This window comes from Hirsutella rhossiliensis (genome assembly GCF_020360975.1).
Source record: "Hirsutella rhossiliensis strain HR02 chromosome Unknown scaffold00005, whole genome shotgun sequence".
Lineage (NCBI taxonomy): Eukaryota > Fungi > Ascomycota > Sordariomycetes > Hypocreales > Ophiocordycipitaceae > Hirsutella > Hirsutella rhossiliensis.
The window spans coordinates 3,153,427-3,181,407 of NW_025408671.1; the positions used below are offsets into that span (position 1 = coordinate 3,153,427).

Genomic DNA, 27,981 nt, shown 5'->3' on the forward strand with positions numbered 1-27,981 from the left:
TCGGAAACATAGCTTTCATTATCTCTCGCGCCATGCGATCGCTGCTGCAGTGCCCGTGGGCCAGCAAGCGATATATGTAGCCGTTTCAGATCCACTTGTCGTGAACCTGATCGAAATCCCGAAAGCCAGTCCGACCCCGTCATGTTGTTAGGACATTTAATCACTGCAAGGCGCGTTAGCTTAGTCTCGTAGCGAATTGAGGGCGGTACGTACAAGAGACCGCCAAAGCCCTCGTCGTCCTCCTCCTCAGACTCCTCCTTCTTCTCCTCGGCGGCAGGCTTGGAGTCGCCGGCACCGCCAGCAGCGGCAGCGGGGGCGGCAGCAGCGTAGGCATCGGGGTTGGCGATGCGGTCCTTGAGCTGCTCAATCTCGGGCCAGCTGTACTCGGTCTCGATGGCGACGGCCAGGGCGTTCTTGTACGTGTTGACGATGGAGTGCATGACGGAGGCCATGGTGGGGAAATTGATGGCCAGGGAGATGCTGGCAATGGTGGCGATGCAGTTGGACAGGGAGCCGAGGAGCTGCTCCTCGCCAATGTCAAGGATGTCGGCGGGGAAGGTCTGGCCCTGGTCGTAGACCTGGGCAATGCCCATACCGTAGGTGAAGGGCGAGATGTTCATCATGTTGAGCAGGGTGGCCTCGGAGGGGCCGACCTTGCTGCCGGACTCGACAAGCTTCAGGTCGGCCGTGATTTCAATGGTACCACGGGCGATCTTGGTGGGGACGCCGAGGGCCTGGAAGAAGGACGTCTTGCCGGGCTCCATGCCGGTGTTGCCAGCGGGAATCCACACATCGACGGGAGCCAGGGCGCCGGCACGAGCAGGCGCGGCGACTCGGTTGGACAGGATCTTGTCACGAATTGTCTTGAGGTCGCTGTTGGTGAAGACGAAGCCGACGTTGCCCTTGACGTGAGGCAGGAGCTTCTCGTACTCGGGGGTGTCGATGATGAAGGTCCTGAGGGCACGGCGAACCTGGACACGGTCAGCCACAAGCCCATCAATCAGGGACCGAAAATTTGCATACCATGGTGTTCTTGCCCATCAGGACAACGCCGGAGCCGCGGAGGGCGTGACGGATCTCGTGCATCTGCTGCGACGAGACATTGTCGACGGTGACGATGAAGATTGACTTGAATTCCTCCAACAAGCCCTTGAGCTTGTCGAAGTAGCCGGCCTTGTTCGCAGACTTGCCCCCCATATCTTCTTATTTATGAAGGCAGGATGTTTAAGGGCAAGGGAGATTTGGTGATGTTTGCTGGGGGGTTTTCGAGGGTGGTGTCGCGGAGCGTTAAGTAGGAGGTGGAAATTCCGGATTTTTGCGCGCTGCCGGCCGACAGAAAAGTGTGTGTTTCCGACCGCCGTTGCGCTTAGGGCTCAGGGGGCCTAGCCTTATGAGGCTAGTTCGAGCGTGGACGAGCTCGTGGTCGGTACAATGAAGATGTATCTTTTTTTCCCTCGTCCGCTTCTCAATCGGGGGCTCAGCTTGTGAACGACGATTCGGCCGCCCTCATTGGATGACTGCCTTGCCGGATGAATGTTCAGCAAAAGCCGCAATCTTCAGCCTCGACGGCGTAAGAGGAGTGCGAAGCATGATGAAGATTCCCTATAATCGCGTACACGCCCACGGCGATGTCCTCCTGGCCGCACGCGGAGGCAAGATTCACACCTTTGGCCTGCTGGACGGCAAACACATCTCAACATGGCAGCACCCGGACGTGCTCACCACCCCTCTCAGCACCGCCGAGGCCACGTCCGAAGCAAAGGGTGCGTCTTCGCCTGCGCCCGTGGAAGCTGTCGAGAGCAGGGAGGCCGACGGAGATGAGCCGCCAGCCAAGCGGCAGCGACTGGAAAACGGCGAGCATCTCAAGGCTTCGGCGGATGCGCCTGTAGCTGACGCTCTGACTGCTCAAGGGGAGGACGGTACTCAGGGTGATGGCGAGGGCAAAGGCAAGGCGAAGGGGAAGAAGAAGGGCAAAAAGGCCAAGCCCGAGGGTCAGCCTCACCAGGTCGCGCGCGCCCCTGAACGGCCCGTCATCACGCAAGTGACAACCACGGCCGATGGCCGTCATGTCCTGGCCGTGTCCGGGCACGACAAGGTCATCTGGGTCTTTGAGCACGACGGCCAGGGCGGACTGAGGCAGATCAGTCAAAGGTGCCGACCGAGACTCCCCCCCCCAGCAAACCTGACAAGGACTGACCAGCTGTGCAGAACAATGCCCAAGCGTCCCAGCGCCGTGACCATAGCCGCAGATTCTCAAATCATCAGCGCCGACAAGTTCGGCGACGTCTACACCCTTCCTCTCCTCCCGGCCCCCCAATCACCCTCATCCGCAGCCCTTCGTTCATCCACGCCGAATCCCCTCGCCAAGCCCGCGGCATTGGCAGCCAACACGCTTGTCGTCCACTCAAAGCGCAACCTGGAAGCTCTCAGGCATCAGAAGAAGCAGCTCGAGCTTCGGGGTGAAAAGGCCGCCGACGCAGTCAAGGAGGGCCCCAGCTTTGAACTAACGCTTCTGCTGGGTCACGTCTCCATGCTCACCTCCCTGGCTCTCGGTGAGAGCGAGGGCTGCAGGTACATCCTGTCCAGCGATCGCGACGAACACATTCGCGTGTCTCGGTACATTCCGCAGGCGCACGTCATTGAGGGATTCTGCTTAGGCCACAAAGAGTTTGTTAGCGAGCTGGTTATTCCGCCCTCACGGGGTGAGGTCCTCGTCTCGGGGGGCGGTGATGAAGAGCTGTTTGTGTGGGACTGGAAAGCCGGCAAACTGCTTTCCAAGACGAGCGTTGTGTCTGTTGCGCAGAAAATCGCCCCTGAAACCGCCAAGGTGGCCGTCTCTGGCCTGCACTCCCTTCTTTATCCCTCCGAGTCGGGGAGCCTCACCTACATCCTGGCCATTTGCGAAGGGTAAGTCCGGCCACCAATCTTGGCAATGGCAGTGGGAATGTTGACAAGGATAATACAGCATCAAAGCCATCTTCTCGTGGCAACTCACCGATCACAACACCCTCAACCGCCCAGGCGTGATCCAACTCCCCGCCGCACCTCTCCACCTCTTCATTTCTGCCTCTGAAAACGCACCGCCAAAGCTCATCGTCGCCATGGACCCCGGCGAGTCATCAGTCAAGAGCCTGCATGCCATGATTCTCACCGCGAGCAACGGGAGGCTGTCCGTGGACACGGAGTCCTCTTTCCGGGATGAGGGGCTCGAGGCGGACGAGGCGGACGCGTCTGAAAGTGAGATACGGCGGCTTCTGTATACCGTTGAGAGCTTGAGGAAACAGACCAGTGGCGGCGAGGACGAGGGGGCTGCAGACGCCGAGGTGGGCGCGGAGATGGAGGCTGACGAGGCTCCTGCCGCCGATGACTAGATATACTCGCCAATGAAGTCTTGACCGTCTTCCACCTTCCTGAACATCTGTTCTGTCGATTTTTGTAGGTTGACGGAGCATCACGACAGGCTCGCCCTATGCAGCCTTACTTCCTACTCTCGAGTAATTTGACGAATCTGCAGGTAAATCATCATGTTCATGGGTCTATGTCTGCCACTACAACCCCGTCGAATTGTCTATATCCTCTGTAACGCCGTGCATCCAGATCAAATGCTCGCGGCCACTTTTTGGACGGTGGCCGGCCGAGTGCATCGGTTTGTCGCCCTGCCGTGCCTCGTCTCCACTTCACGCGCAGAATGTCATTACTCCACTCCCCTCTCATGGTATCGGTGGGATTTTTTTTGATGCGGACACGTGCGCATTCGAAAAGACCAAATGCCATGTAGCGGCATGATCCCCTGCGCGCATCTGAGCCCCCTGTCCGAACGCCCCCAGGCCGAACAACATGTACTTTCGTGCCGTCGATGCTCTGTCGTGTTCCTCGAGCGGCTTCTTTGTGTAGTGTTCTTACTGCGAAGCGCACTGCACGCGCTCGGCGCCAGGGTGACCATCCTCGTCGTCTTCCTCGCCCATGCCGGAGCCGCCGCCAAAGGCGCGACTCTGCGACTGGTTGTCCAGATCCTCCAGGTCGGCCGGCTCCGTCATCGCCTCAGTAGGCGGGACGTTCTGAACGGAGGGAGCGGGAAGCAGCTTTCGGAGCTCCTCGAAGGCGTTGGGGTCTTGAGTCCAGTTCTTCTCGGGGAAAACAACGTTGAAGTGGATATACAGGTTGCCAAAGTCGTGGTGGCGGTGCGAAGGCATGCCGTGGCCGCGGACCATTTTAACCGAGTCTGTAGACCATGTCAGCATACAGCCGGGACGAAAGCAAAGGAGCCCACTTGCCTTGAGCAATAGCTTCGCCCGGCATGATGTCGATGCTGAGCCACCGGTCGTCGAGGTGCTCTATGTAGATTGTGCCACCGGCCAAAGCCGTCACCAGCTCAATGTCGCACTTATAAAGAAGGTCGTCATCCTTGCGCGTGAAACGAGTGTGAGGCTTCTGCTCGATCTCGAAGACGACGTCGCCGGCCTGCACGCCGGGAGCCTGGTCACCTTCGCCTCGGAACTCGACTTTGGTACCGCTGCGGACACCCTTGTCGACGTGGACGTGCAAGACCTTCCTGTCGACTATCGTCTTCTTACCGTTGCACTGCTTGCAGCGATCCTTCTCCTTAATGATCTCGCCTTCACCGTTGCAATCGGGGCAGACCGTCTGGAAGCGCTGGATCATGGGGCCCATCTGGCGCATCATGGTCTTCATGCCATGGCCGTCGCAGCCGGGGCAGGTCTTGACGGCACCGGCCTTGCCGCCAGCTCCCTCGCACTTGGGGCAGATGATGGAACGTTGAAGGGCCAGCTTGGAAATCTTGCCGCGGTAGATGTCCTCGAGCGACACCTTGTGAGTATGGTGAATGGTGCGCGCCTTCGGGGGCCCGCGACTGTTCATGCCTCCAAACATACCGCCCATGCCACCGAAGCCACTGCCGCCGAAGAACTGCGCAAACAAGTCTTCGGCGGCCATGCCACCTCCACCGGCACCGCCCTCGAGACCAGCCTCGCCGTATTGATCATAGACTTGTCGCTTCTGAGGGTCAGACAAAATTTCATAGGCATGGGAAACCTCCTTGAACTTGTCCTCGGCACCGGGATTATGGGCGTTCTTGTCTGGGCGAGGGGTTAGATTACTTGTTCGAATAAGGACTGATTGGTTGGTGACAACACACCAGGATGATATTTCAGAGCATTCATCTTGTAAGCCTTTTTCAGCTCCTGGTCCGTGGCTCCGGGGGCGACCTGGCGCGCGTTAGCATTACGCAGGCTGTGCGAATTGGGAGGTGTCAAGAGCCAGCATACCCCGAGGGTGTCGTAGTATTTTGTTTCCTTGACCATGGTGGCTGGCGATCCGGTGAATCAAGTCCGAGTGAAGGGTTGGAGGTTGAGGAGGAATCGGCACCGACGGCAGCAGCGGAAAGAACAGGATCGTTGAGGCGCTTGGTGCTGTGCAAACAGGTTGATCAGCGGTTGCGCAAGAGGATGACGGAAAGGGACAGAACGTGTTTCGGTGGGCCAAAGGAAGCTTCCAGGGGGTGCAGGCAACCGGGATTTACGTGCTGACCTCATCTGACCACCCAGCCGCACGGGAAGGCTGATGATTCTTGGCGCCTTACCTTAGGATTTCTTCTCGCGATGGCAAGATTCGACGCAAAAGCTGAAGCCCCGGGCAGCAGGATGCAGAGGGGGGAAGAAGGGTCCTTGAGGGAGGTGAGGCGGGAGACGTTGGAGGGAGAGGGAGAAAAATGCGAGATGCAGCTGGAGAACAACGGGCGAGTTGCCTGCCGTGATTTCCTCCTTGTCTTTTCCGCTTCCGGGGGATGCGAAAACCACTATCGAGCGACGAGGAGATGCGCAGACCTTTTACGAATCTGACCCGAGAAGCGTGGCTGAATTTGTCTGGCTTCGAGAGACGACGTTTGGCTTTTTTTTCTTCGTCAAAGACAGAGAAGCCGGCGGTCGCGTTCTCAGCGGCGGGAGGCTCTTTGGGAGTTAAAAAGAAAAGTAGAGAGGCTGCAGGGGGGGTGGGGGCCCTGCCGTTTAGGCGGTGCTGGGATGCGCCTCATGGAATTGTATCGAAGAGTGTCGACACTGTGGCGGTGCTGCTGATGCTGCACCACCTTCCTCGAGCGACTGATGCCATTTTCAAGAGGCGAGTTTCACCGTGCATGATACCTCGGCTTCATTCGCCGACTGCAATGTCTCTTTCTCCTTCATCCGTCTGCTTGAACCCCCCATCTCGACTATTTCGAGGGCCTCTCTGCCGTAGCGGCGGGCGGGACCCCATGAAGCTCACTAACATTTTTTTCCTGGCCAGCTCCTGGCCAAGATGACACCCGAGGCGCGGCCTACAGATGCTAGGGTAGGCGACAGCTCTTGTCCAGCTACGCCTCCCACAAGCCGCAGAGCATAATATTATACTTTCTTCCACCGACTGTTCCCGGACTCGGAGGATCACATACACGTACGTGTCTTTTAGTTATATGAAATATCAAGTACACAAAGGTCGGTCAGGCTGTGACCAGCAACTACAAGCAGGCCCTGCTTTTCCTGATAAACAAAGAGTGGGTATGGTGGTATCACTTAATAAGAATGCCCGAGCCAAGCAATGCCCCGCGGTTCAGCAAACACACACGCCTTGCCTCCCAGGCCCATGACGTCTCCTTATCGGGCCCCGACTATAGCTCCCAGTCTGGCAAACAGCTCCCGCCCACGAGACGCCGACGCCCGTAGGCGACAAGTTCCCTAGAACGCATCCTCAAACGGGCAGTCAACACTGTCATGGCCGTCCCGCTCACATACCGCGCACCACTTCATCGGGTCCACCACGCCGCTCTCCTTGCCCGCCACCGGCCCCGATTCCATTGGATTGGGCAGAGCCTTGACGGTAGGTGTCGTGGTCGTAACGGGCACCTTGGTCTTGACGGGAGAAAGGGGTGCTGGCTGGGCATCTTCGGTGCTGAGTGGCACGTCCGACTTCCACATGCCGTTGCCCGTCTTCATATCGCCCCCGTTCTTAGCGCTCTCGGGACCAAACATGTTTGTGCAAGTCAAGATGTCGTGGCCGCTCGTCTCGCAAATCTCGCACCAGAGGGTGCTGGTCTCCGTGGCCGTCGAGTGGGTGTCGCTTTCGTGCATTGTATCGAGCTTGTTTCCTCGCTTGCGCGGGGCTTCGGGCGTCCGCAACCCGACGGGGATGACCGTGTCACGGGAATCTCTCTGGGTCGATCGCTGAGCAGGCATCGAGTTCCCTTGCGCACCAAGCCCACGATCTCGAAGCGCCTCGAGCTCCAGCTCCAGCTCCTCCTCCCTGCTGCTCTTCCGGTCCAACAGAGACTGCAACTCGGCCACCTGTCTTTCCAGGTTGTCGCGTGCAATTTTGCCCTCAACGAGGTTGCTGCCGGCGCCAGTCAAAGAAGATGGCCGACGACCGGGGACTCGGCCGTCTCCTCCCGGGATAGGGTCGCGGCTGAGTGAGTGAATGATTGCCTTGAGGCCTCGAATCTCATCCTCCTTTTGCTCCAGCTCCTTGGACGCGCCAACGCCGTCCCCCTGCGAGTTGGAGCTGGAACCCCCCTTTTCACGCTCGCGACGGAGTTCTGATCGGGTCCTCTCCACCTCACCGCGCAGGAACTCAGCTTCCCCACGGGCTTCCGCCTCGCCGCGACGAGCGTCCTCGAGGCCCTCTTCCAGCTCCTGGACGAGTTCCTCCAGCTGCTTGAGTTGGCTCGCGACGGAATCCACGTCCAGGTTCCTAGACTCCAGCTCTCGCAGTTCAGCCATGAGCTCCTCTATGCGCTTTTCGTACACGCGCTCGGTTTCCGCGCTCGCCAGCTCGAGGGTGTCAATGGTGCTTCGAAAGTCTGCTCGGTGGGCGTCAAACTCTGCGGTGAGCATGGCGATTTTGTCGTTCTTCTCTCGCAGCAGATGCCGGAGCTGGGCCGAGTCCTTGTCGTCTATGCTGTTCCTCCTCATCCTACCCGCATCCGGATGCTCGAGGAGCGACTGGAGCTCGACGAGGCTGCTCTCCATCTCGGCCAATGTTGCCGCCTGTTCCTTGAGCTGCCCGTCACGATCTTCAAGCTGCGAACGGAGACGATCAATCTCGTCGTCGTTGACGGCATGAGCGCGCGAGGCCGGGCGATGCATCTTCATGCCGAGCGACGAGACGGACCCGACACTGCCATTCGTTTTCGATCTATGCAAGCCTACCGGGGTCGCTTCGTCGTCGAAGGTCAGAGCCGATCCCAGGGCCGAAGCGCTGCGAGGCCCTAAGCTAGGCTTGCCTTCGGGTTTGGGTGGTTTCTTGCTCGGGTCGCCAGCAGTGCCACGAACGCTCTGCGCCAGCTTGTTTGTCGGGCTTCCGAATCGCGAAGATACTTTGGCCGGGGTTCCAATGGATGGCCGAGGCCCGGGCGTCATCTGCGTTCGGCGGAGGGGGGAATCGGGGCGAGGCAGCGAGGTTCTCGGCCGCTTGATCTGAGGGCTTGGTGCCCGGGCGCCAGGACCGACCGAGGCGCTAAACTTTGGCAGAGCTGGCGTAGGAGGCGTGAAATGTGTCGAATGGCCTCCATTCTTGAAAGGCGTGTAGGCGTTTGGCGTGGGCGTCATGGGAAAGAAGCCATTGGGCGCTCCTCGTCGGGCGATCTTGGCCACGGGGACAAAGATGCCGGCGCCAGGGGTAGTTGTCGCAAAGTACGAGACTCTTCAAAAGGAGCATCGCCGGGTTAGCTTGACCAAACCAAGTTATGTGCATGGCGCGAGAAGGGAGTCGTGGCAGGAGTGCTTCCATACCCATCAACGTCGCCGCTGTTCTTGCCCTTGGCGGCAAAGTCCGAGTGCAGCTCGACTCCGGCGAACGTGCCCTTCTTGCCCTCGACGGAGCCGACGAAGCGGACGGTGCCGTGCATGCCGCCGGGAACATCGACAGGCTCTCCGACGGCGACATCGTCGGCAGCAGGCCTGGCGGGCGTGGCGGGCGCCATGGCGTAGGAGGAGTCGCTCAGAACCGAGTCGAGGGCGTAGCTCTCGCTGACATCGGGGATGCTGGCAAGGGAGCTGGGGGTCAGGGCGACGAGCGACGTCTTGCGAGCCACGCCCGGGGGCACGAGCCTCGATTGAGCGGCGTAAAGAGAGCTCAAGTCGGGGGTCGAGGCCGTAGACGCGGGTTTGCGCAGGGAGCGGGAGAGCGCGGCGCGGCTGCTGTGAAAAGTTGCGGGTGTGGCGGCCGTGGTGGTAGCGGTCGCGGTGGCGGTGGGAGCCATGGCGATGGGCTTGTGTGTGGCTACTGAGCAGAGCTGGTCAGGGCCAAGCCAGGTTGGGTGGTAATAACAAGCAACGGAAAAAAGGTCATGCATACCTTGCCGAGGCAGGGCCTCCTCCCAAGGAACGGCGCGGGTCCACGCGTTGCTCAGATGCTTGTCCCCACGCGCGCAAGAAGATGAGATGAGCACGAAGAGCAAGCGTTGCGAGTGTTTCTTGAGCTCCTTCTCGCCTTCTTGACGGCCGAAAACTGTCAAGGGAAAAAAAAGTCAATGGTACGGAGGGAAGGAGATGTGGCTCAACGAGCAAGCGCCGCTCTGTTTAGCGCAGCAAGTACTCTACATACATACCTCTGGTAGTGCCCGGTCGCAGTGTCACCTAGCAGCGTCTCTGCGGAGCTCGTCGGCGGTTCGGTAGAGGGGCAATCAACAAGTACAAGCAGCTCGTCTAAGACGGCAAGGGCGGCGCTGGGAGTTAATTGGCGTGATAGGTTGGTAGGTAGAGTAAAGGGTAAGGTGACGCGAGGTACAAAGTAAAGTGGGCGGGTAAGAAAAGGTACGGTACCTCCTTGGTCGGTGCAGAGACAAGCAGGCGCGACGGAGCGGGCAGTCGACAAATCTTTGTTGTTGGCAGGAAGCAAGCGACGAAAAAGTATGCGAGGGAAGGGGGGAAAGGAGAAAGGGAAAGAATGAACGAAACGAAACAAATCCGCCGGTCGAATTTGTTGACGGACAGGCCCGGGCTTGAGTTGAGGGGAGGAGGGAGAGGGGAGAGGGAAAAGGAAAGCTGGAATGGGCTCTGTTGACAGTAGCATCTCTCCGGTTGCCCCGTCGGCCTGCAGGCAGCTGCCCGTCACCGCCTCCGTCGTCTGCGCCTCCCCGTCTCACCACCTGCAGGTGCATTCACCACGGGGTCGCATGCCTTGGTAAACAACCTGCGTTGCACCCATCGGTTTTTGGAAAGGTACAAAGACAGCTGAGAAGCCAGAAGGCTTCGGCAGATCCAGACAAAGCGCCGACCCGCGGGGGATGACGAACACCCCTACTATGCCCAGCTTGGCTAGCGACGCATTTGCTGGGACCGTCAACTAGCAGGGAAGCCATGGAGATCGGAATGGACGGGCACCACTCTCCCTACCTTGCTCTCCCGCGGCCTCCCACCCTGTTTGTTGTTGACTTGCATTACTATGCCAGCTTTCCACGGCCGCCTGCTGTCCGGCTGACCTCGACGCTTACCTACCTGCCTGCCTGCTCAGCTGCCTTGATCTAAACATCATCGGTATCAACCTCGGCTGCTTGGCACCTCTCTCTCTCTCAACACCTCAGTTCGCTAGTCATGTATGTACAGCACAGCGTTTTCAGCATACCGTACAGGCACAGTGTAGTAGTCGAGAGCCTGCATCAGTGTTTCGCCGTGCCTCCAGTCATTGGATCGAGCGAATCCGCCCGGCTGCTCATGGCGCACGAGGCTGCTGCACCACGGCCCATCCGCCTCCAATGGCATCCCGATTTTTCACTCGTCTCCCTTTCTTCAGCTGCCTTCCAAGCTCGCTAGAGTCTCCTTGCCTGCTCCCGTCGCAGCTGGCAACAACTAGTCTGTAGGCGTCGCTCTAATGTACGCCCAGCGTCGTATGCAATCAGCCAACGAGATGAACCAAAGCGCCTCTGTCACGGGATATTCCATCATACGGGCTGCTCCGCACTTGTACCTCGTGAGTGGATGTTTCCAGATCGTATGTACATACGGGGGATAACGAGGCAAGACATGGCAACCAAACAGCCCTCGTTCCGTGGCCGTGAGAGTTGAGATTCCGCGCGGCATCCCCCAAAGAGTGAAGAGGCCTTGGTATTGTTGAGAATGCTGCATCCTTGACGCTACCAACCACGTGGGACATTAATCAGAATGTTCCTCCACCCCGACCCGTAGTGTTTTTTACGGTTATTCATCTACTCGGGAGGTCGAAGGGGTCTCCGAGACAAAGGGACCAAGCTAGCCTGGCGTTTCTGTCTCTGCCTGACAAGGGAGCGGCCAGCGGCTTGGGAAAGATTGGCAGTAGTCAACTTGAGACTTAGTGGCCTGCATCGCATGCACCCCGAGTAAAGGTGCCAGGCCGGCTGCGGAACAGTCTCTCTGGTCCTGCCATCAGGGTCGGCCATGGCACGAACGCTCGATTCGCTAGGGCGTTCGCAGCGTGCAGACCACGAGCCTGGCCCCTTGCACATGCAAGAAGGGGTTTACGGCGACCCGACTAGGCGCGCGTCCTGTATCATGGGTCTGCATGCCCACATCAAAACTCAGCCTTTAGGTTTTCACGTGCTGTCGAGTCGGAAAGATAGCCGTGGCCTGCGGGGAGAAGGGGAGTTGGGGGGCCGGCTCCTCTCGACGGCAGGGCGATGTGGCTCACCCTGGTGGCGCCAGTGCACCTGTTCGCTAAGCCGGCGATCCATGGTCCCGTTCAATAATGTCTTCTCGACCGAGCGGTCTCGTCCCGTCGTTTAGGACCATGGCCTCCCGATGCTGGCGTCGAAGTCGTCGCTCTTCAGCAGAGTGTTCCCTTGTTCGACGAGCCATTGGATCCGTCGGTTGTTCCCCGACAATCTCCTCTTCTATTTCCATGATGAGTTCGGGGAGCTCTCCCGAGCGTCGCCGAGAGCTTTCCTTGTCTATCAAGCCGGCCTTTTCGAGCGCGCGAAGACCGCGCTTTGAGTGCTTGATGCCAGTCACGATTTCGGCGAGGCGGTTATTCTTCAGATCCATGTATTCTTTGAATCTGCAGCGACGTTGTTGCGGATCGCTGCCCCAGTTTTGCTTGGCGAGCCACTTTTCGACAAACTTGGCCTTGATGATTAGGCTGGCACCGTACTTGTTGACGAGTTCGAAGACAAACATGAGGCAGAATCTCTCGGCCATGTCGCGCAGGTAGTATTCGTCCCAGTGGCTGTTGCTGAGGTCGGGGCGCTCAACATCGTGGAGGCTCAGCTCGAGCGATCTCACGAGGGCCGAGTAGGCCATCTCGTTGTTCAGCCTGGACAAGCCGTCGAGGCCTGCCACGGTTAGCCCGAAAGCTGCGACACAGGGCGAGGCTGTTGTTCTTACCCATGGTCTGCCCTGTCAGCAGAGCGAGTGCTCGGAGGCATTGCATACGCTCGTCGTAGTCGGGTCGGGTGATGCCGTAGAGCAGGTGCGTCGTCGTCTCGGAGTCGTTGATTGCCCTGTCGCAGAGAATCTTGGTGGCGACTTCTCTAATGGAGTAGCTTGGATGGTTCAAGAGCTTCTCGATCGTCTCCAGCTGCAGGGCATCCTCTGTGTCCTGGGTGATGTACTGCGTCTTGGGTTCTGCGGGCGGCACCACGTTGAGGTCGCGGATGACGGTGAGGCCGGCGAAGATGCTTCGGACCAGCCCATAGGTGGCGAGGCCGATGGTCAGGAGGACGACGCGCTCATCGCGAGCTATCGCCGCGAGGCCGGGTGCCCATGCCATGGCTTGCGCTGGCGATTTCTGACGATGCTGGTCGTCGAAGCTTGGCCTCTGCTGGCATGGGTATTCTTGGAGGTGGCCCGTGCCCGCCAAGTACAGGCGTTGGCTGCCGAAGGTCGCTGCCGGGCATCTCGTCGCCGAAATCTCGGCAACAAGTACACTTTCGGTGATGACAGGTACTTGCACACCGACGCTCTCCAGCAGCATTAGGTAATCGGTGCAGATTTTCTTCCGAGCGGCAACTTGTCTCTACTACGTACAGCAAAGTTTGGAACTCGCGCCTTTCCAACTGAAATGGTTCGCACGTCCCAGCACAACTCAAGCTCTGCCTAGGTAGTTTATGAGTCCCAGTACGGCTAAGGCGTATTGTTCCTTGGATACGGTTCTCGGCTGGTGATATCGGCGCAGATGTGCTCGCTATCATGGACACCGCCATGGAAGCCATCTATGCGACAGACTACCAGCCCAACACGCAAGGTAAATGTGAACCATGCACCGTACGCCAGCCCTTTGGGAAAGGCCGGTATATGCGCGATAGCCCAGTGCTGTTCGACCACTGGGCGTCATTGGTGATTGACATGGCTAGACAAACACATGGCTGAGCTATTGATAACATGTCTGGCCAGGAGCAAGAATGGAGCACGGCGAGGTTGCCGCCGACGGGTTGCCCCAAATTCGAGGTCGAGATTCAGTTGCTGTTTTCACGTACGTACACGGCCGGAACATGTTACCACCGATTCACTTGCCGATCGTATAATATAATGAAGGTCTCGAGTATTTCCAAGCCCTTGATTCTGGCCTCGGTGTCATCACTGTCGTCATCCGTCTTGCCGTCCGTGACCAAGCGTTTATCACTCCAAGCTTTTGACAAGTGCCTCCAGCCTGGACAATTAATCCGTCACAGCACCTATAGACAGTGAGAGTTCGTGACATGCCACTTCCCATAATTCATTTTGCCCCAGTGCTCAATTACATTACATTCAGCCATGCGATCCTTTCGTCGGCCTCCTTGAACGGCCAGAGCTTCGACGGATGGAAGATGCGTCGTGTTTGGGGCCATGGAGAAATAGATGAGCATATATTCAAGCAGTAGAAGCGCGTATGATTGTCTGTCAATGGCGCGCTGCGATGATTGACACTCGGCCATGGTCAAGGAAGGAAAAGCGAGTGATGCAGCAGAGACCGAGGTCGATAGATTGATGTCAACCTTTCCCCGAGGGGTGGCTTCGCTCTTGGGTGTTCAGGGTCATCAGGGATTCATCAGTCTGTTGTTTGGGGGGAGAATCCAATCGTTTCTTCTGCTGGTGAGAGACGATTGCATCTCGGGCATTTGGCCGATGACGTGGACGGCTAGGCTAGGGGCGGACCGTTAAATAACCGCTCCCTGGGGGGCCACACTCCAAGCCCTGCAGACGAATCCTGGCTGGTGTTGCAGGCCGGGTTCCTTTATGGGCCAGCCACACGTCACTGGGGATTGTTGGAACCACCGTTGCACTCTGCAAAAACGAGATGCGTACGCGCACCTAATCACAGGCACAACTGAACAAGGTATTCTTGTTCACACTTGCGCCGTTTCTAACGGGGAGAGTCTCCTGCTATTTAAGCCACCGTATGCCGCCTCCGCCAGCCAAAGCTGAATACCTGGCAACATCACCCAGCAGCCATATCTCTCTCCGCGCCTCCCCAGAACAGCTTACCAGGTCTGCGACTCCGCCGCGTCGTAAACCCTTATATGCTAACGTTCCATAAGTTAGACGGCGGCATAATGGCAGCCCTGCTTAACAACGTCAAGGCCAGCTCCGAAGAGTCGAGTGGACGGAGCAGGGGTACCTGGGCGCGCAACGGCGGCCAAGCCACAGGCATCCTCGAATGGACAACAGCGACGCCAGAAGCACTTAGGCCTTACCTTGCAGTTATCGCAGAACGAATCCCCGTAGACAAGAAACGATCGGAAGAGGCTTGCACGTTGAAGATTGATGGCCTCTTTGTTCAAGGACGTCGGACTGCCATAGTCTACCGCTGCTCTCAGCAGCCCGCAACGCTCCGCGAGGTACTCCTGAATATCGGAAAACCTTCCGGTGATGACAGGCGTATCCTCGCCGGTATCATCGCGACACAGGTCCGGTCGCTTCACGTCCACTTTCAGCTTCAACATATGGCTATGCGGACCGAGAGTTTCGTTTTCTTCGGCCATGCCAAAAGGCCTGATCTCACCAAGCCTTATATTCTCGATTGGTCACGTCGATCATCCCCCGACATGTACCAGCATCCTCAGTACCGAGTCGATAAGCCTCTCTGGTTCTACCAAATCTGGTCTCTACTGATGGTACTTTCCGAGATTGCCGAGTGGCGGCCGCTGGACGGAGAATTTCGCGACAAGGGACAGCTGCTGAGACGACAACAGGCGAGGAGGCGGCTGGTGACAAGTCCGGATTGGAAGGGCGCCGCGACGGCTGAACTATTCAAGTACGGCTTCGACTTCCTCGACAGGGATCGCTCAACACTTGAGAAATGCAACCACTGGGACGTCAAGCGCTTCTATGATGGATTTTGCGAGCTTCTGGCACGGCCTTTGAAGAGGTAGAGACAGGGCCACGGAAGGGCACGGTGCTGGGGCTTTGTCACGGAACAAACAAACAGCAATCTACTGACGCTTTTATTGATTTATGTATGTGTTATTTTCCGTCCAGTCCCTGTGAAGGTGGCAAAGACGCGCTGAGCTTGAAAGGTGCTGCTGTAAAGTTCTTTCCTTGATCCCTTGCAGGCCAACTTCCATTGTATCTCCCCCAATCTTGGATCCAGGCGCGTTGGCGCCAATAGATAGACGCAAGAGCACACACCAGTAACCAAGTGATAGTAACAACGAAGCGGCGGCAGGGAAACCCCCTTGGGAAGAATCAGAGGCTGTCTCGCAGATTGCCCTCGAGACCAGCCACCCTTGTTTAGAACGGCAGAATTTCCAATAATCATAACTTCTTGGTTCCGAAGGGAGGCTATGAGGTCCGAGTGGATGTGTCGTCGAGACATGCGGGCGCTAGGGGACGGCGAGGGCGCCTTGGCGGATCGGGAGTCCCCGTCAAACCCGACGGGGACAACAGCGTACCTTAGGGTTAGGGGACTACGGTATTAAGGCTGACTCTCAAGAGATCACGAGCTATTTCCGGTCACGGGCCCACCAGCAACGGAGAGGCTTGGCCGTTGCTGCAACCGTCCGGCTTCCCCTCCAAAGTTGATCTCCTGTTTAGGAAATATAGGCGTATTACTATTTGCCCATGCCCCAATGTCTATTCGACCAACGGCACGGTAGGCAGAGGCAGCAGTCCGGTAAGCAGTCAAGCGGGCGGGCGGTCGAGCAGGCGGTCGAGCAGTTAATCGATCAACTGCGGTGCACAAGGTAGCGCCGGGAAATGTAGAGCGATGTACTCCGTATATGCGGCTCTTGGATAAATAGAGAATTGGTCTTAAGCAATAGTTAATAAGTGATTATAGATATTGCTAATTAGCTTTTCCTCTTTTCCCGCCCCACAGCTGTCGAGTGGGCGCGAAGTGCCCAAACCAGTCATATGTAAAGAGGCCGCCAAATCTCGCTACGGATGGTGCTTGGATTATACACATGCGGCAAAGAAGTGCCGGACTGCAAAACGGCCTCTCCCCTGGGCTGCAGTGGAAGGACGGCATTTCCCATAATTTCGACAGGGGTTTTTAATAACGATATGGAGGCAACTGGTTTTGCAACAAACGAAAAGGTTCGGGCCATATATGGGCACAAGCTGAGAAAGATATGGAGAGCAGAACCACTTATCCGGATCAATGAGACATTGTGACCTTAACTGAGAGCAAGCACGTATAATGAAAGTGACGTGGGCGCCTCCCGCGCCACTTCATGCTCAAGACATTGTTCGTGTTATTCAGATTGCAAGCGGGCCTGTAAGGGGCTACGCCCCGATGTGTAGATCTGGCATGGCCAGACTAGTCACGTGCGAGCGCCACGGACACGACTCCTAAAGGGAGCGATGTAGACACGTCTCCCCTTTACACTCTTTGTAGCTCAATTTACATCAATTACGCCCAGCACCTGTGCCAACAGTGCTGACCCCGTAACATATTGAGCTACCAGTTAACAAAAGACAGGACAGACAGAAGGACAGACAGCAGGACAGACAGCAGGACAGACAGCAGGACAGACAGCAGGACAGACAGCAGGACAGTCAGCAGGACAGACAGCAAGACAGGCGATAGGCTAAACGACGAGACGGACGATCGATCGGACGACGAGACGGACGAACAAGATGGAGGACAATAGTAGTTATGCAGGGCACCGCGACCGGCGGCGCAACGAGCCGATGGAGGAAGGAGCAAGAGCTCTTGCAGATCTTATCTGGGATCGCGGGAGACGAAGAACTGCGGAAGATGTTCACCGGGCTAGGCCTAGCAGCGCCACCGTTGACACCCAGCCCGGGGTGCTCAGTACCCCGGCGATCTTACCCGTCGAACCGAGGCCGGAAGCAGCCCAGAAATGGACCGTGGCAAGAAGCGCAAGCCGATGACTTGGCCGAAGTGGAACGGTCAACCCGAGTCCTTCCACTTCTACCTCGACCGTCTGGTATTTAAGTACAATACCGACGAAGAGGAGGGCCTAAACGGCAATAACAACGTCGTGTGGTACGAGATCCTGCAGACCTTGCCGGATCAGATGATGAGGAGAGTCGAGGGTTTTTGGAGGCAAGAGAGCGCGAAGGGCAACCCAGACCCCCGGAAATTCTTCTCGCACCTAGCCCAGACGTTCGGCAGCGTGCAGCAGACAGAGAGGCGCAGGACAGGCTGCGCACCCTCATTCAACGAGACAGCCAAGAGTTTGGGAAGTTCCTCCTGAATTCGAGGAAACATTGACCAAAGCGGGCGGCGCGAGCTGGGATAATGCTTCCAAGCTCGCATGGCTACGGAACTCGATCTCTCCTGCTCTCCGTGAGCAACTGTCCCGGTTATCATGCCGAAGGACTACAACGAGTACATCCAACGTCTACACCCGATTGCTTGGGCGTTCGAGCACACCGCGAAGTTTAAGGCGTTGCAGAGGAAGCAGGGCTCCCGCGGGCAACGTGACCAAGGGCAGGCATCAGGCATCGGCAACATCCAGGTCGCCGGTAACGACAACACCCCGGCACCGTCAGCAACGTTACCCGCCGAGCAGAACGCACGTGACGCACGCGACCATGACGGCGACGTAATAATGACGGTTACACGCACTCAGGGGCAGGGTCAGAGAGGACGGGCGAACGGCCAGGGGTCAAGTGGAACGAGCAAGACGGTTCGCTTCCAGCCTAGGTCAGGACGGAAGCAACGGGCGAGGTGGGTATCCGAGGACGAACGGAATAAACGCCGTGACGAGGTGCGTTTTCTCCGCTGCGGCGACAACACCCATTTCATTGCCGCTTGCCCCTACTCGCCAGGACAGGACCCTAGCCGGTCGAGGGATGTAAAGTCCGCACCGCTAGGATCATGCCCTTGCTGGAAGATGATGGTAACGACTCTAGTGAGGAAGAGTCAGGACTTAGCGAGACCCCATCCCTCTCGGGAAATGCGTAGCCTCGAAACAAAGACGGGTCTCGAGGCCAAAGAACGGAGCAGTGGCAAAGAGAAGTTCTCAGGAAAAATGGAAGTTGGTCCTACAATAATTCGAAGCATTATCAATAGGACCAATCTCTTCTCCTCACTCGTAGACGAGGATGCCAGTGCTACGCCGCGGTTGACGAAGAAGTCGTCGAAAAGTTGGAAGTTCCTATAGTGGAAATAGCACCGCGAGCTATTACAGGAGCATCAGGGGCAATGGAAGGAGCAACGATTAGGGGCCTCGTATGGCTATCAATGGAGGTCAACGGCCACATACAGACGATCTGTGCCTACGTGGTGCCCCGATTGGAATTCCCCCTAATCCTAGGAAAACCCTGGTTATGCCACACAAAGTCGTACTCAGTGCCCCACGAGAAACGACTATGGCATGAACCTACACAAGACTGGGTAGATCACCTCGGGAAGGAGAATATTCTGCGAAAGCCAAGGAGTTCGAAGAAGCAAAGCACGTACTAGCCAGTACCTTTGTGGGTTACTTTGAAAGGATCCGCAAGCAGGAAGGAAGAGAGGCAGCTGCCACGGCGATTTTCGCTATCAGCATGAAGGATATCGAAAGGGCGTTATCACCAAAGAAACCCATGTCAGAAGCAGAGCTACGCCGAACGATACCCCAGCGGTTCCACGATTTACTGCCTCTATTTATGAAGAAGGAAGCTGATAAGCTGAATCCTCATAAGCCAGGCATAGACCACGAAATCAGAATCAAGGAGGACCCGAATGGCCAGCAGTTACCACTACCGTATGGAGCACTATACGGTATGTCACGGAGGAACTCCTGGTTCTTAAGAAGACTCTACGAGACCTAGTGGATAAAGGATTTATCCGTGCAAGCAGTTCAGAAGCAGCAGCTCCAGTCCTGTTTGTGAGGAAACCAGGTGGCGGGCTGCGATTCTGTTGTGACTACAGAGCGTTGAACGCAATCACTAAGTCGGACCGTTACCCCTTCCTCTAATAGGGGACACTTCGCAACCTAAAAGATGCGAAGTGGTTCACTAAGGTCGACGTGGTACAAGCGTTCCATAAAGTACGGGTTGCAGAAGGAGACGAGTGGAAGACAGCGTTCCGCACCCGGTACGGTCTCTTCGAATGGATGGTTACCCCGTTCGGGCTAAGTGGCGCGCCAGCAACCTTCCAGCGGTATATTAACGGTATCCTACGAGACTACCTCGACGAGTTCGCCTCTGCTTATATGGACGATATACTTATCTATTCGAGCGGGAGCAGAGAAGACCATTTCCGGAAGGTACGGTTAGTTTTAGAACGCCTCGCCGAGCATGGACTACACCTAGACCCGGAGAAATGCGAATTTGGAGTCAAGCGGATTAAGTACCTAGGATTCATTATTCACGCAGGAATTGGCATTCAGGCAGATCCCGACAAGATACGAGCAATAGTCAGTGGGCAGTCCCCGTTACCCAGAAGGGGTGCGCAGTTTTCTAGGATTCGTTAACTACTACCGGATATTTATACCGCAAGCCTCGGAAATAACTGCACCTAACAGCACTAACAGGAAGGGGACTAAGTTCAAGTGGACGGACGAGCACGATATGGCGTTCCAGACACTAAAGACGCTATTTACGAACGCCCTATTCTTACTCAATGGGATTTCGAGAGGCCAACCTTCGTAGAAGCAGACTGTAGCGGCTGGGCGCTTGGGGGCACTTACGCAGGAAGTCGACGGACAACGCAAGCCAGTAGCGTTCCACTCGCAGAAGCTATCACCGGCTGAGCGCAACTACCCAATCCATGATAAGGAAATGCTCGCTATTATTCGTTGTCTCGAACAATGGTCAGCCGAGCTACGAAGCTGTGATAACTTCGTTATCCTTACCGACCATAAGAACCTCGAGTATTTCATGACGCGCCAACAGCTCTCGGAAAGGCAGGCACGTTGGGCTGAATATCTCTCGCGTTTTAACTTCCAGCTCCAGTACCGTCCGGGACGAAAGCAGTGGTGCCAGACGCGCTCTCGCCGCGAACAGGACCGACCAAACGAAGCGGATCACGAAGCACGAGATATGCAGCTTATTCCAGAAGCAGCCCTACGTACCTACGTCGGAGTAACGTCGACTCAAGCGGGAGAAGGCGAAGAAGAACACACGGTTTTCACGACCCAGAGCTACAACAATTATGGCAGCAAACGGCAAACCAGGATCCAGTCTTTACAAGCGTTTATAACGCGGTACGAAACGGATCTCGGTCCCTCGACCCCAAGCTTAAGCTGAAGGTACAAGTCGCCGAGTGCTTTATTGATCCTCGGGGGCACCTACGACTACGTGGCCGCTTATGGGTGCCAGGCGCACCGATCACGACAGAAGCAGCAGCCAAGGCAGCACCGCTAGAGCAGGAGTCGCTAAACGAATTACGGGGCTCCTTAATCCAGAAGGTTCATGACTCCCATGTAGTAGGCCACCCGGGACGGAAGGGACGATAGAAGCCGTATCCAGGGACTTCTACTGGCCGCTAATGCAACAGCATATCCGACGTTTCTTGCGTAACTGCGATGTCTGCGGCCGTACGAAGATATGGCGCGAGCATAAAGGGTCTACTTAGACCGCTACCCGTACCGGACCGCTTCTTCCGCCAGATACAGATGGACTTTATTACGGACCTCCCCCTTGCGAACGGTAACCGCTGCCTCTGGGTTATCAAGGACCGGCTAAGTAAGGAAGTTATACTCGAACCGATGCCAACGATGGAAGCGGAAGCATGTGCAGAGCGTTTTCTATGGTGCTTCGCCCGCTACCACTGGTGGCCCGACGCTATAACGAGCGATAGGGGCTCGAATGGGTAGGCCGCTTTTGAGGCACATGTGCAAGTTACTGGGGATCGACCAGCAGCTAAGCACGGCGTACCACCCCCAAACCGACGGAGGCCCTGAGAGGATGAACCAAGAAGTACAGGCATACCTCCGCGCCGTGATTAACCAGAACCAGAACGACTGGGATAAGTGGGTTCCCGCGGCTCAGATGGCGTTAAACGGTCGGGTCAATACCTCTATAGGGATGTCCCCATTCTTCGCTATACACGGCTATGAGCCGAAGTCACCAGTTCCCCTCGTTACGGAAGCATATGCGGAAGAGTATCCTCAGCATTCGCCAGAAACCAGGGCAAAGAAATTTGTTACCAAACTACAACAGATTACGGACCTCTGCCAAGCATCAATGGCGACAGCTACGCAGCAACAAGAACGCTTCGCTAACAGACGACGGAACGCGGCAGAACGCTTCGAAGTAGGCGATAAGGTTTGGCTTGACTTACGGAACTACGCGTCAGAGCGACCTAAGAAGAAGTTCGACTGGCTGCACGCTAAGTATACGATAAGCAAGGTACTCGACCCGTACACGGTTGAACTAGCAGACCTCCCGAGGGGCTGCTATAATAGGTTCCACGTCGACCAACTCCGGAGAGCGGGGACGGACCCAATGCCTGGTCAGCAACGCACAGACGCTCAACCCCATCTATCCAAGTAGACGGGAGGCTCACCAAGTAGTAGAGGAAATACTATGCGCTAGGTGGAAGAGAACCGGCCGCGGCCGTAGGCGGGAGTCCTTGTACGCTGGCAAGGTTGGCAAGACCCGACCTGGACCTCTTTAGACAATATGCAACAGACAGCGGCCTTGGATAAGTACGAACAGAGATACGGCCCGGCTCTCGAAAACGATGGACCATACCAGCACCGACGAGTGGCAACGGAAGCACAGCCGGCCCAAATCCAGGGGCAAGTCGAAGGAATACAACCACAGCTGCAGATACAGGGCAAGAGAATACGCGGACCACTACGGGCTAGGACTAATGGCGACGCCCGTCGATAGTAACGGCACCAGACCCTATAGACGACGGCCTACGATCGTTGTAGGGGACCAGGAACAGGAAAAAGGGCACCAGCGCCAGAGAGGAGTAGGGGCTAATGTGAGGGCTACGCCCCGATGTGTAGATCTGGCATGGCCAGACTAGTCACGTGCGAGCGCCACGGACACGACTCCTAAAGGGAGCGATGTAGACACGTCTCCCCTTTACACTCTTTGTAGCTCAATTTACATCAATTACGCCCAGCACCTGTGCCAACAGTGCTGACCCCGTAACAGGGCCCTTGCAACTGGATATCGCGGCTGTGCCCGGCTATCTCGTGCCGAGTATGGGTGAGACGAACTCACCGGCAAAGGCAGAAGCGACGAGCAAGGACGGTAGGGAAGGCGGCAATTCTCCACTCCCGCCTGAAGCTTAAAGGATATCCGGCATATTCGACTTCAACGTCAACTTCGCCGCTGTCAGCAGGACACAGGCTATAGTACGCGTTAATAACGCCTCTAATTGTGGTGCCCCCTATTTTTCCTGGTGTGGCGGTGTTTTACCAGGTTAAGAATTGCAATATTATATGTTCAAGCGTTTGATTCAGCCCGAAGGGCGTTTACTCAGTCAGAAAGCAAGGCATAAAACCTCCTCTGATTGGCTAATTGGCCTGGCCCGTGCTCAACTCGTGCGCGGATTGGTCGACTGATAACGTCACCAAAGGAAGGCCCGCAAAAACTACCCCCTGAGCGTTGACTAGGAAACTAGCTTGCTTGGCAAGCTCTTCAGGAGTTTTCAGTTCTTCCTTTCTTCCATGCGGTCAATTTGTTGCGTTGCTATGCACGATTTTGACTGAATAGCCCCCGTGCCCCATACTCCTTACACTAAACTACATGGCGGCTGCTCCCCTTTTCTGTCGAACCTGTCAAACCCATCAGTTTGCTAACGGTATCTAGGCTCACACATGACCTCCGGCTGCCGGCCTACCTCTCAAGATTCCCTGGCTACCCTGTCTCCGGGAAGCAGTGCAGTTTCCTCCCTGATCATTCAGACCTGATCTAATTACCTGAAAGACAGCCTCCCCATCGAGATCTATCACGGTATTACACGTAGGACGTCGCAAAGCCTCCCTGCCCGAGCGAAATCGAGCAGTCTAGGTGTTTATGGTGTGGATACATATACAGCCAGATGGAGGACGATATACCCCAGGCGGTTCGGAACTGCCATACCTGCAAGCAATACCTGCCCGAAGTCGAATTTCGAAGCGTCAAGGACCCTACGAAGTTTACAAGAGACTGTGCTAGCTGTAAGGCACGCCGAAAGGAACGGGTAACCGAATCTCGAGCCGCCGTTGCCGCAATGCGGAATATCGCCTTGAGGCTATCGCCACGCAGAGCCAGGAAGAGGACGGATTCGCTAGCTAACCTGACGCCTCCAAAGCGGACTGCGCCAACGCCTGCGTCTGTGAACGGCCTACAACCTCCTGTCATGCCTGCTTTATTCCGTGGCCAGGCGCCTGCACTGGGACTGCCTATACCTCCGCTGGGGCCATCTACCCTAAGTGCTGTTGGGGGACCTTCCCCTATCCCTCCTACCCATGTCCTGCCAACAGTAGTTCTGGGCACGCCGATTCAAGACACTGCTTCTACGGCACCTGTTGTGCAAGGCACCCCTGTACCACAGGAATCGCTTCCTACCACTCCTTCATTATTGCCACAGTGTCATCGCCGCGGCCGTTATACTCGTCAAGGCACACAGCCTCAAGCGCGACAGTTTGATCAGAGTATTGATCCGCTTTTTACAGGTGACCTTAACTTGCCTGCCCTTAGTGAGGAAGATCAAGCTCTTGTGAGGAGTTCTATACTGCGCTGAATGACGACAAGATGCATAGTTGTATTCGTTGCCAGGAGCGTTGGTTCGATATGAAGCGAAATAGCTTGAAAATCTGCAGCCGCTGCATTGGTCGAGACAGGAAGAAAGCCCCTCACGAGCCCTACTTCTTTAGCGCTGCGCACAACCTTGACTTCGGGAAGTCCCCGGCAATCTACCTGATCTAACAATGGTCGAGGAGATGCTCATTGCTAGGGTTCACGTACACGTGAAGGTCCTGCAGGTACGTGGCGCTCAATATAAATATCGCGGTCACGTTGTCCACTTCCTTCGCAATGTTGGCAGGCTATTTGAAGAGCTCCCAGTCCTACCTGAAGAGCTAGATATCGTCCTCCTGCGGCCTCCTAATATGGAGGGCGACCCTCGCTTCCGGCAACAGTTTGCTCGCGATTTCCGGGTACGCCGCTCATGCCTGTTGGCCTGGCTGCATTACCTACAACGCCACCACGGGCTATCGCGATATCGCCGTGAGTCAGGATCGCCTGCACCGGCTTCCTCTTGATGGCAACATAGTTGCTTCCATTGCCAGCCAAGTGGCTGACATACCTGACGGCGAGGTCCCCCAAGGCCCCGTTGAGGAGGCTGTGGAAGAGGATCCTAGCGACGCCGACGCATCAGCGATCCCGAATTTGCAAGTTTCCGATACCGAATTGAACGCTCTGCAGTCCCGATTTCTTGATGGTACCCTAACCTGAGCGCATGACTGATCTGGAGTATATGCCGCGTAGCGCAAACTCTCCACCGGATGCCGCTGCCTTCCATTCGCAGGACCCCTATCGACGAATTCAACCGTTCCCAGCCGCTGCTAACGCTCGCGTTCCCTACCCTCTACCCTGACGGCAAGGCCGACTTCGTGGAGCCTCGCCTACGGAGCATCACGTACCAGGACTACCTTGGCCATGCGATGAGATGGCATGACGGACGTTTTGCCCGCCATAAGACGTGGCCTTTCGTCGCCCTCAACACGCTGTTACGTGCGCAGGTCCGAAAGCGAAGTGACTACTTCGTCAAGCAACGCGACAGCCGCCGTCAACCCCTTACACGCGCTGACCTAGAGGAAGCGATGGCTGAGCCTGACGAGCCAGAGGCTCAGGACCTGATCCAGTCGATCACGCGCCAAGCCGCGGTAATCAGGGGCACCTGTCCAGTCACCACCACGGCCTATATTGGCTAAGTGGCCACCCAGACTTAGATCCTGACAACGATCAGTCCCGGGAGCAATTCACCCGCATCTGGGGATATCACGTATCTGCTGTCAACCCAGAGCCTCAGCGAATACAGGCGCCTGGGGAAGGGAATCCCCTGATCGGCAATCTATTGGAGCAGCCCCTTACGGTTCAGTTCCTATCAATGGTGGTCAACCGCGTGCAACGCCACCGCTGCAACAACTACTGTATGCAGCTCAATAAGCATACCAAGCAGGTGGAGTGCCGCTTTGGATTTCCTCACGGACAGCGCCTGCTAGCCTCCCTTGACAAGGTTCCTCATTCTAAGCACTGGAACTTCAGGGCGAGAGGAACGATGGCCAGATTAACCACTACAACCGCTTGCTTACCGTTGCGTGGCTAGCCAATACAGATGTTTCGCCCTGCACGAGCCTCCAGCAGGTAATCGATTACGCGGCCAAATACTGCTCCAAGTCGGAAAAGAAGAGCGAGTCTTTTGCCCAGATCGGGAAGGCCCTGATGCCCCGGGTCAAGGACCACAACCCCCTTATTTCTTTCACGTCAAAGCTCCTCAATCAGCTGGTTGCTGAGCGGGATTACTCGAAGCAGGAGGTCAGCCACTTGCTCCTCGGCCTGCCGTTACAGGAAGGCTCACGAACCTGCCTGTACGTTTGCCGTAATCCTGACAGGCATTCCCGCTCCCTCCGTATTGACGGCGATGAGGTGGACGAGGCCCCCAATGTTTACGAAAAGTACACTCAACGCCCGGAAGCCCTAGCGGACCTAAGCTACGTCTCCTTCCTCAAGTGCTGGAATATCCGTCCTAGGGACCCTTCCAAGTGGAAGCAATGGCAGCCAGTCAACGTTAACGGCAGACCTCGTGTGTTGGTTTACTTTCCTCGCTATCAGGCTGATCCAGAAGGTCAACAGTGGCCAGATTACTGCCGTGTAAAGCTAACATTAAACCACCCACATCGGCGGGTTGATGATCTCCTCACATTTGACGGCCAGCTTTTGGTTCTCACGCTGAGGCCTTCTCCTATTTCGCCTCGCCGCCCTTTTACCTGGGAACCCCCCAGGAAGATCTTGACCTTCTTGGCCGCCGTGATATCGATGTCAATTACGACTGGACACGGCATGTGGGTACATATCCGGAACTTCGAGACGGCTACTGGAAAGACCTTATCGCTAGCCACCCCATGGCCAACGATGTGGAGGTCCTTGGCCCTCACTGGCGTAATACGCTGAATCCGCAACAACGGCTCGTGTACGACACATTCATGGGTCACTTCCAGGCGAAAAATCCTACTCAAATCCTTCTCCACGTTGATGGTGGTGGTGGCACCGGCAAGTCGTTCCTTATCAAGGTGCTTTCCTCCCATCTTCAGGCGGCCGCTCTGCCGAATCCTAGCCCTATTTGCCGCGTAGCTCAACAGGCGTTGCGAGTAACCAGATACGGGCAGCACCATTCATTCATTGCTACGCCTCCCAGTAGGTGGTGCTTTACCGACCTTCCCCAGCCGACGCAGCCGCCCTTCAGTCCCGCCTACGGCGTCAAATACCTCGTTATCGATGAAAAGAGCATGCTGGGGATTGAGCAGCTCGCGCGGATCGATTCCCGTCTGCGACAGGCCTTTCCACAGCGTAGCCTCGAGTTCTTCGGTGGTGTGAGCGTCTTGCTTGTGGGCGATTTCTTCCAGTTACCACCAGTCCGGCAAAAGCCCTGTATTCGACTAGCACCAGCCTGTCTTCGTTGGAAAGGAGGGCATGTGGCCTACCGGTTATTTGACCGCACCGTCTTCCTGACCACGGTACAGCGCCAGGCTGGTGATGACCAGGCTCAGTTCCGTCAGGCGTTGCAGGAACTGCGTGAAGTCAAGTTATCCATACCGTCCTGGAACCTCCTTAGCAGTCGGGTACAGGCCAGGCTAACGCAGAGCGAGGTTGACAGCTTCAGGGCCGCTTTGCGGGTGTATTCTACAAGGGCCCGGGTCAACGAATACAACTACGAGCATATGGTGCATCTCAACGCCCCGGCAGTACAGGTGGAGGCAAAGAATCAGGGCAAGGGCGCGGGGCGGGCGCAAGCGACAATGCTGGCAATCTATCTAACAAGTTCCCTGTTGCTAAGGGCGCCAGGGTAATGCTCACTACTAACCTATGGCAGCCAGCTGGCCTAGTTAACGGTGCTCAGGGTACTGTATACGATATCGCCTGGAACGCAGGCGCCGAGCCATTGGAAGATCCCCCGGCCGTTATTATGGTGGACTTTGATAGCTACGACGGACCGCCATATCTAACAACTAACGAGGGCAGGAAAATCTCACCCATCCTCCCAGTCAGGCGTGATTTCCTAGTGGGCAACGAGACCTGCGCTCGCACGCAGTTTCCCCTGATGGTGGCGTTTGCTATCACTGTTCACAAATGCCAGAGCCTAACTAAGGATCAAATAGTTACTGATCTCGCTACACGCGACTTCCAGGCCGGTATTAGCTATGTTGCTGTGTCACGGGTTACGTCGCTGCAAGGCTTACTCCTTGAGGCGCCTTTCGATCGTCAGAGCCTCTATAACCACACGCCGACGGAAGGTTTATAAGCCTGTCTCCCCTACGTGCTGCGTTTACGGCTAACTACAAAGGCTAAGGCAGGGATGAAGATGCGCCTCGCTGACCAACAACGGCGTCAGGGTCAACAGCTGAGCGATGCACCGTATCCACCACTCTACCTTGACTAAACGACGTCTTCCTATAAGCTACAGGGAAGGGGGAGGTTCGATATA

At 56.5% G+C, this 27,981-nt stretch overlaps 7 protein-coding genes across 7 annotated transcripts; 3 read left to right on the top strand and 4 right to left on the bottom strand.

Annotated features, from left to right (window-relative positions):
* Window positions 1-156: 156 nt before the first annotated feature.
* On the bottom strand, window positions 157-1,197 carry HRG_05678 (ribosomal protein l10 domain-containing protein; the record flags this gene model as incomplete). Its single annotated transcript, XM_044864149.1, has 3 exons — window positions 157-163; window positions 214-971; window positions 1,024-1,197. 3 exons carry the CDS (start codon window positions 1,195-1,197, stop codon window positions 157-159), a joined length of 939 nt encoding a protein of 312 aa, XP_044720681.1.
* A 394-nt stretch (window positions 1,198-1,591) lies between these two features.
* HRG_05679 (tRNA (guanine-N(7)-)-methyltransferase non-catalytic subunit trm82) lies at window positions 1,592-3,371 on the top strand (the record flags this gene model as incomplete). The annotated part of the gene is made up of 4 exons (XM_044864150.1): window positions 1,592-1,853; window positions 1,911-2,151; window positions 2,209-2,907; window positions 2,966-3,371. The coding sequence occupies 4 exons, from the start codon at window positions 1,592-1,594 to the stop codon at window positions 3,369-3,371; spliced, it is 1,608 nt and encodes a 535-aa protein (XP_044720682.1).
* Window positions 3,372-3,899: 528 nt separating this feature from the next.
* Window positions 3,900-5,321, bottom strand: HRG_05680 (dnaJ domain-containing protein; the record flags this gene model as incomplete). The annotated part of the gene is made up of 4 exons (XM_044864151.1): window positions 3,900-4,222; window positions 4,275-5,096; window positions 5,156-5,225; window positions 5,286-5,321. The coding sequence occupies 4 exons, from the start codon at window positions 5,319-5,321 to the stop codon at window positions 3,900-3,902; spliced, it is 1,251 nt and encodes a 416-aa protein (XP_044720683.1).
* Window positions 5,322-6,728: 1,407 nt separating this feature from the next.
* Window positions 6,729-9,247, bottom strand: HRG_05681 (CAP-Gly domain-containing protein; the record flags this gene model as incomplete). The annotated part of the gene is made up of 3 exons (XM_044864152.1): window positions 6,729-8,132; window positions 8,196-8,688; window positions 8,778-9,247. The coding sequence occupies 3 exons, from the start codon at window positions 9,245-9,247 to the stop codon at window positions 6,729-6,731; spliced, it is 2,367 nt and encodes a 788-aa protein (XP_044720684.1).
* A 2,428-nt stretch (window positions 9,248-11,675) lies between these two features.
* Window positions 11,676-12,726, bottom strand: HRG_05682 (cytoskeleton-associated protein; the record flags this gene model as incomplete). Its single annotated transcript, XM_044864153.1, has 2 exons — window positions 11,676-12,289; window positions 12,342-12,726. 2 exons carry the CDS (start codon window positions 12,724-12,726, stop codon window positions 11,676-11,678), a joined length of 999 nt encoding a protein of 332 aa, XP_044720685.1.
* A 1,762-nt stretch (window positions 12,727-14,488) lies between these two features.
* Window positions 14,489-15,307, top strand: HRG_05683 (uncharacterized protein; the record flags this gene model as incomplete). Its single annotated transcript, XM_044864154.1, has 1 exon — window positions 14,489-15,307. One exon carries the CDS (start codon window positions 14,489-14,491, stop codon window positions 15,305-15,307), a length of 819 nt encoding a protein of 272 aa, XP_044720686.1.
* Window positions 15,308-24,781: 9,474 nt separating this feature from the next.
* HRG_05684 (PIF1-like helicase domain-containing protein) lies at window positions 24,782-27,936 on the top strand (the record flags this gene model as incomplete). The annotated part of the gene is made up of 12 exons (XM_044864155.1): window positions 24,782-25,010; window positions 25,092-25,162; window positions 25,246-25,345; window positions 25,531-26,082; window positions 26,125-26,150; window positions 26,234-26,869; window positions 27,020-27,076; window positions 27,125-27,187; window positions 27,370-27,397; window positions 27,446-27,540; window positions 27,634-27,790; window positions 27,851-27,936. 12 exons carry the CDS (start codon window positions 24,782-24,784, stop codon window positions 27,934-27,936), a joined length of 2,100 nt encoding a protein of 699 aa, XP_044720687.1.
* Between the last annotated feature and the right edge of the window lie 45 nt (window positions 27,937-27,981).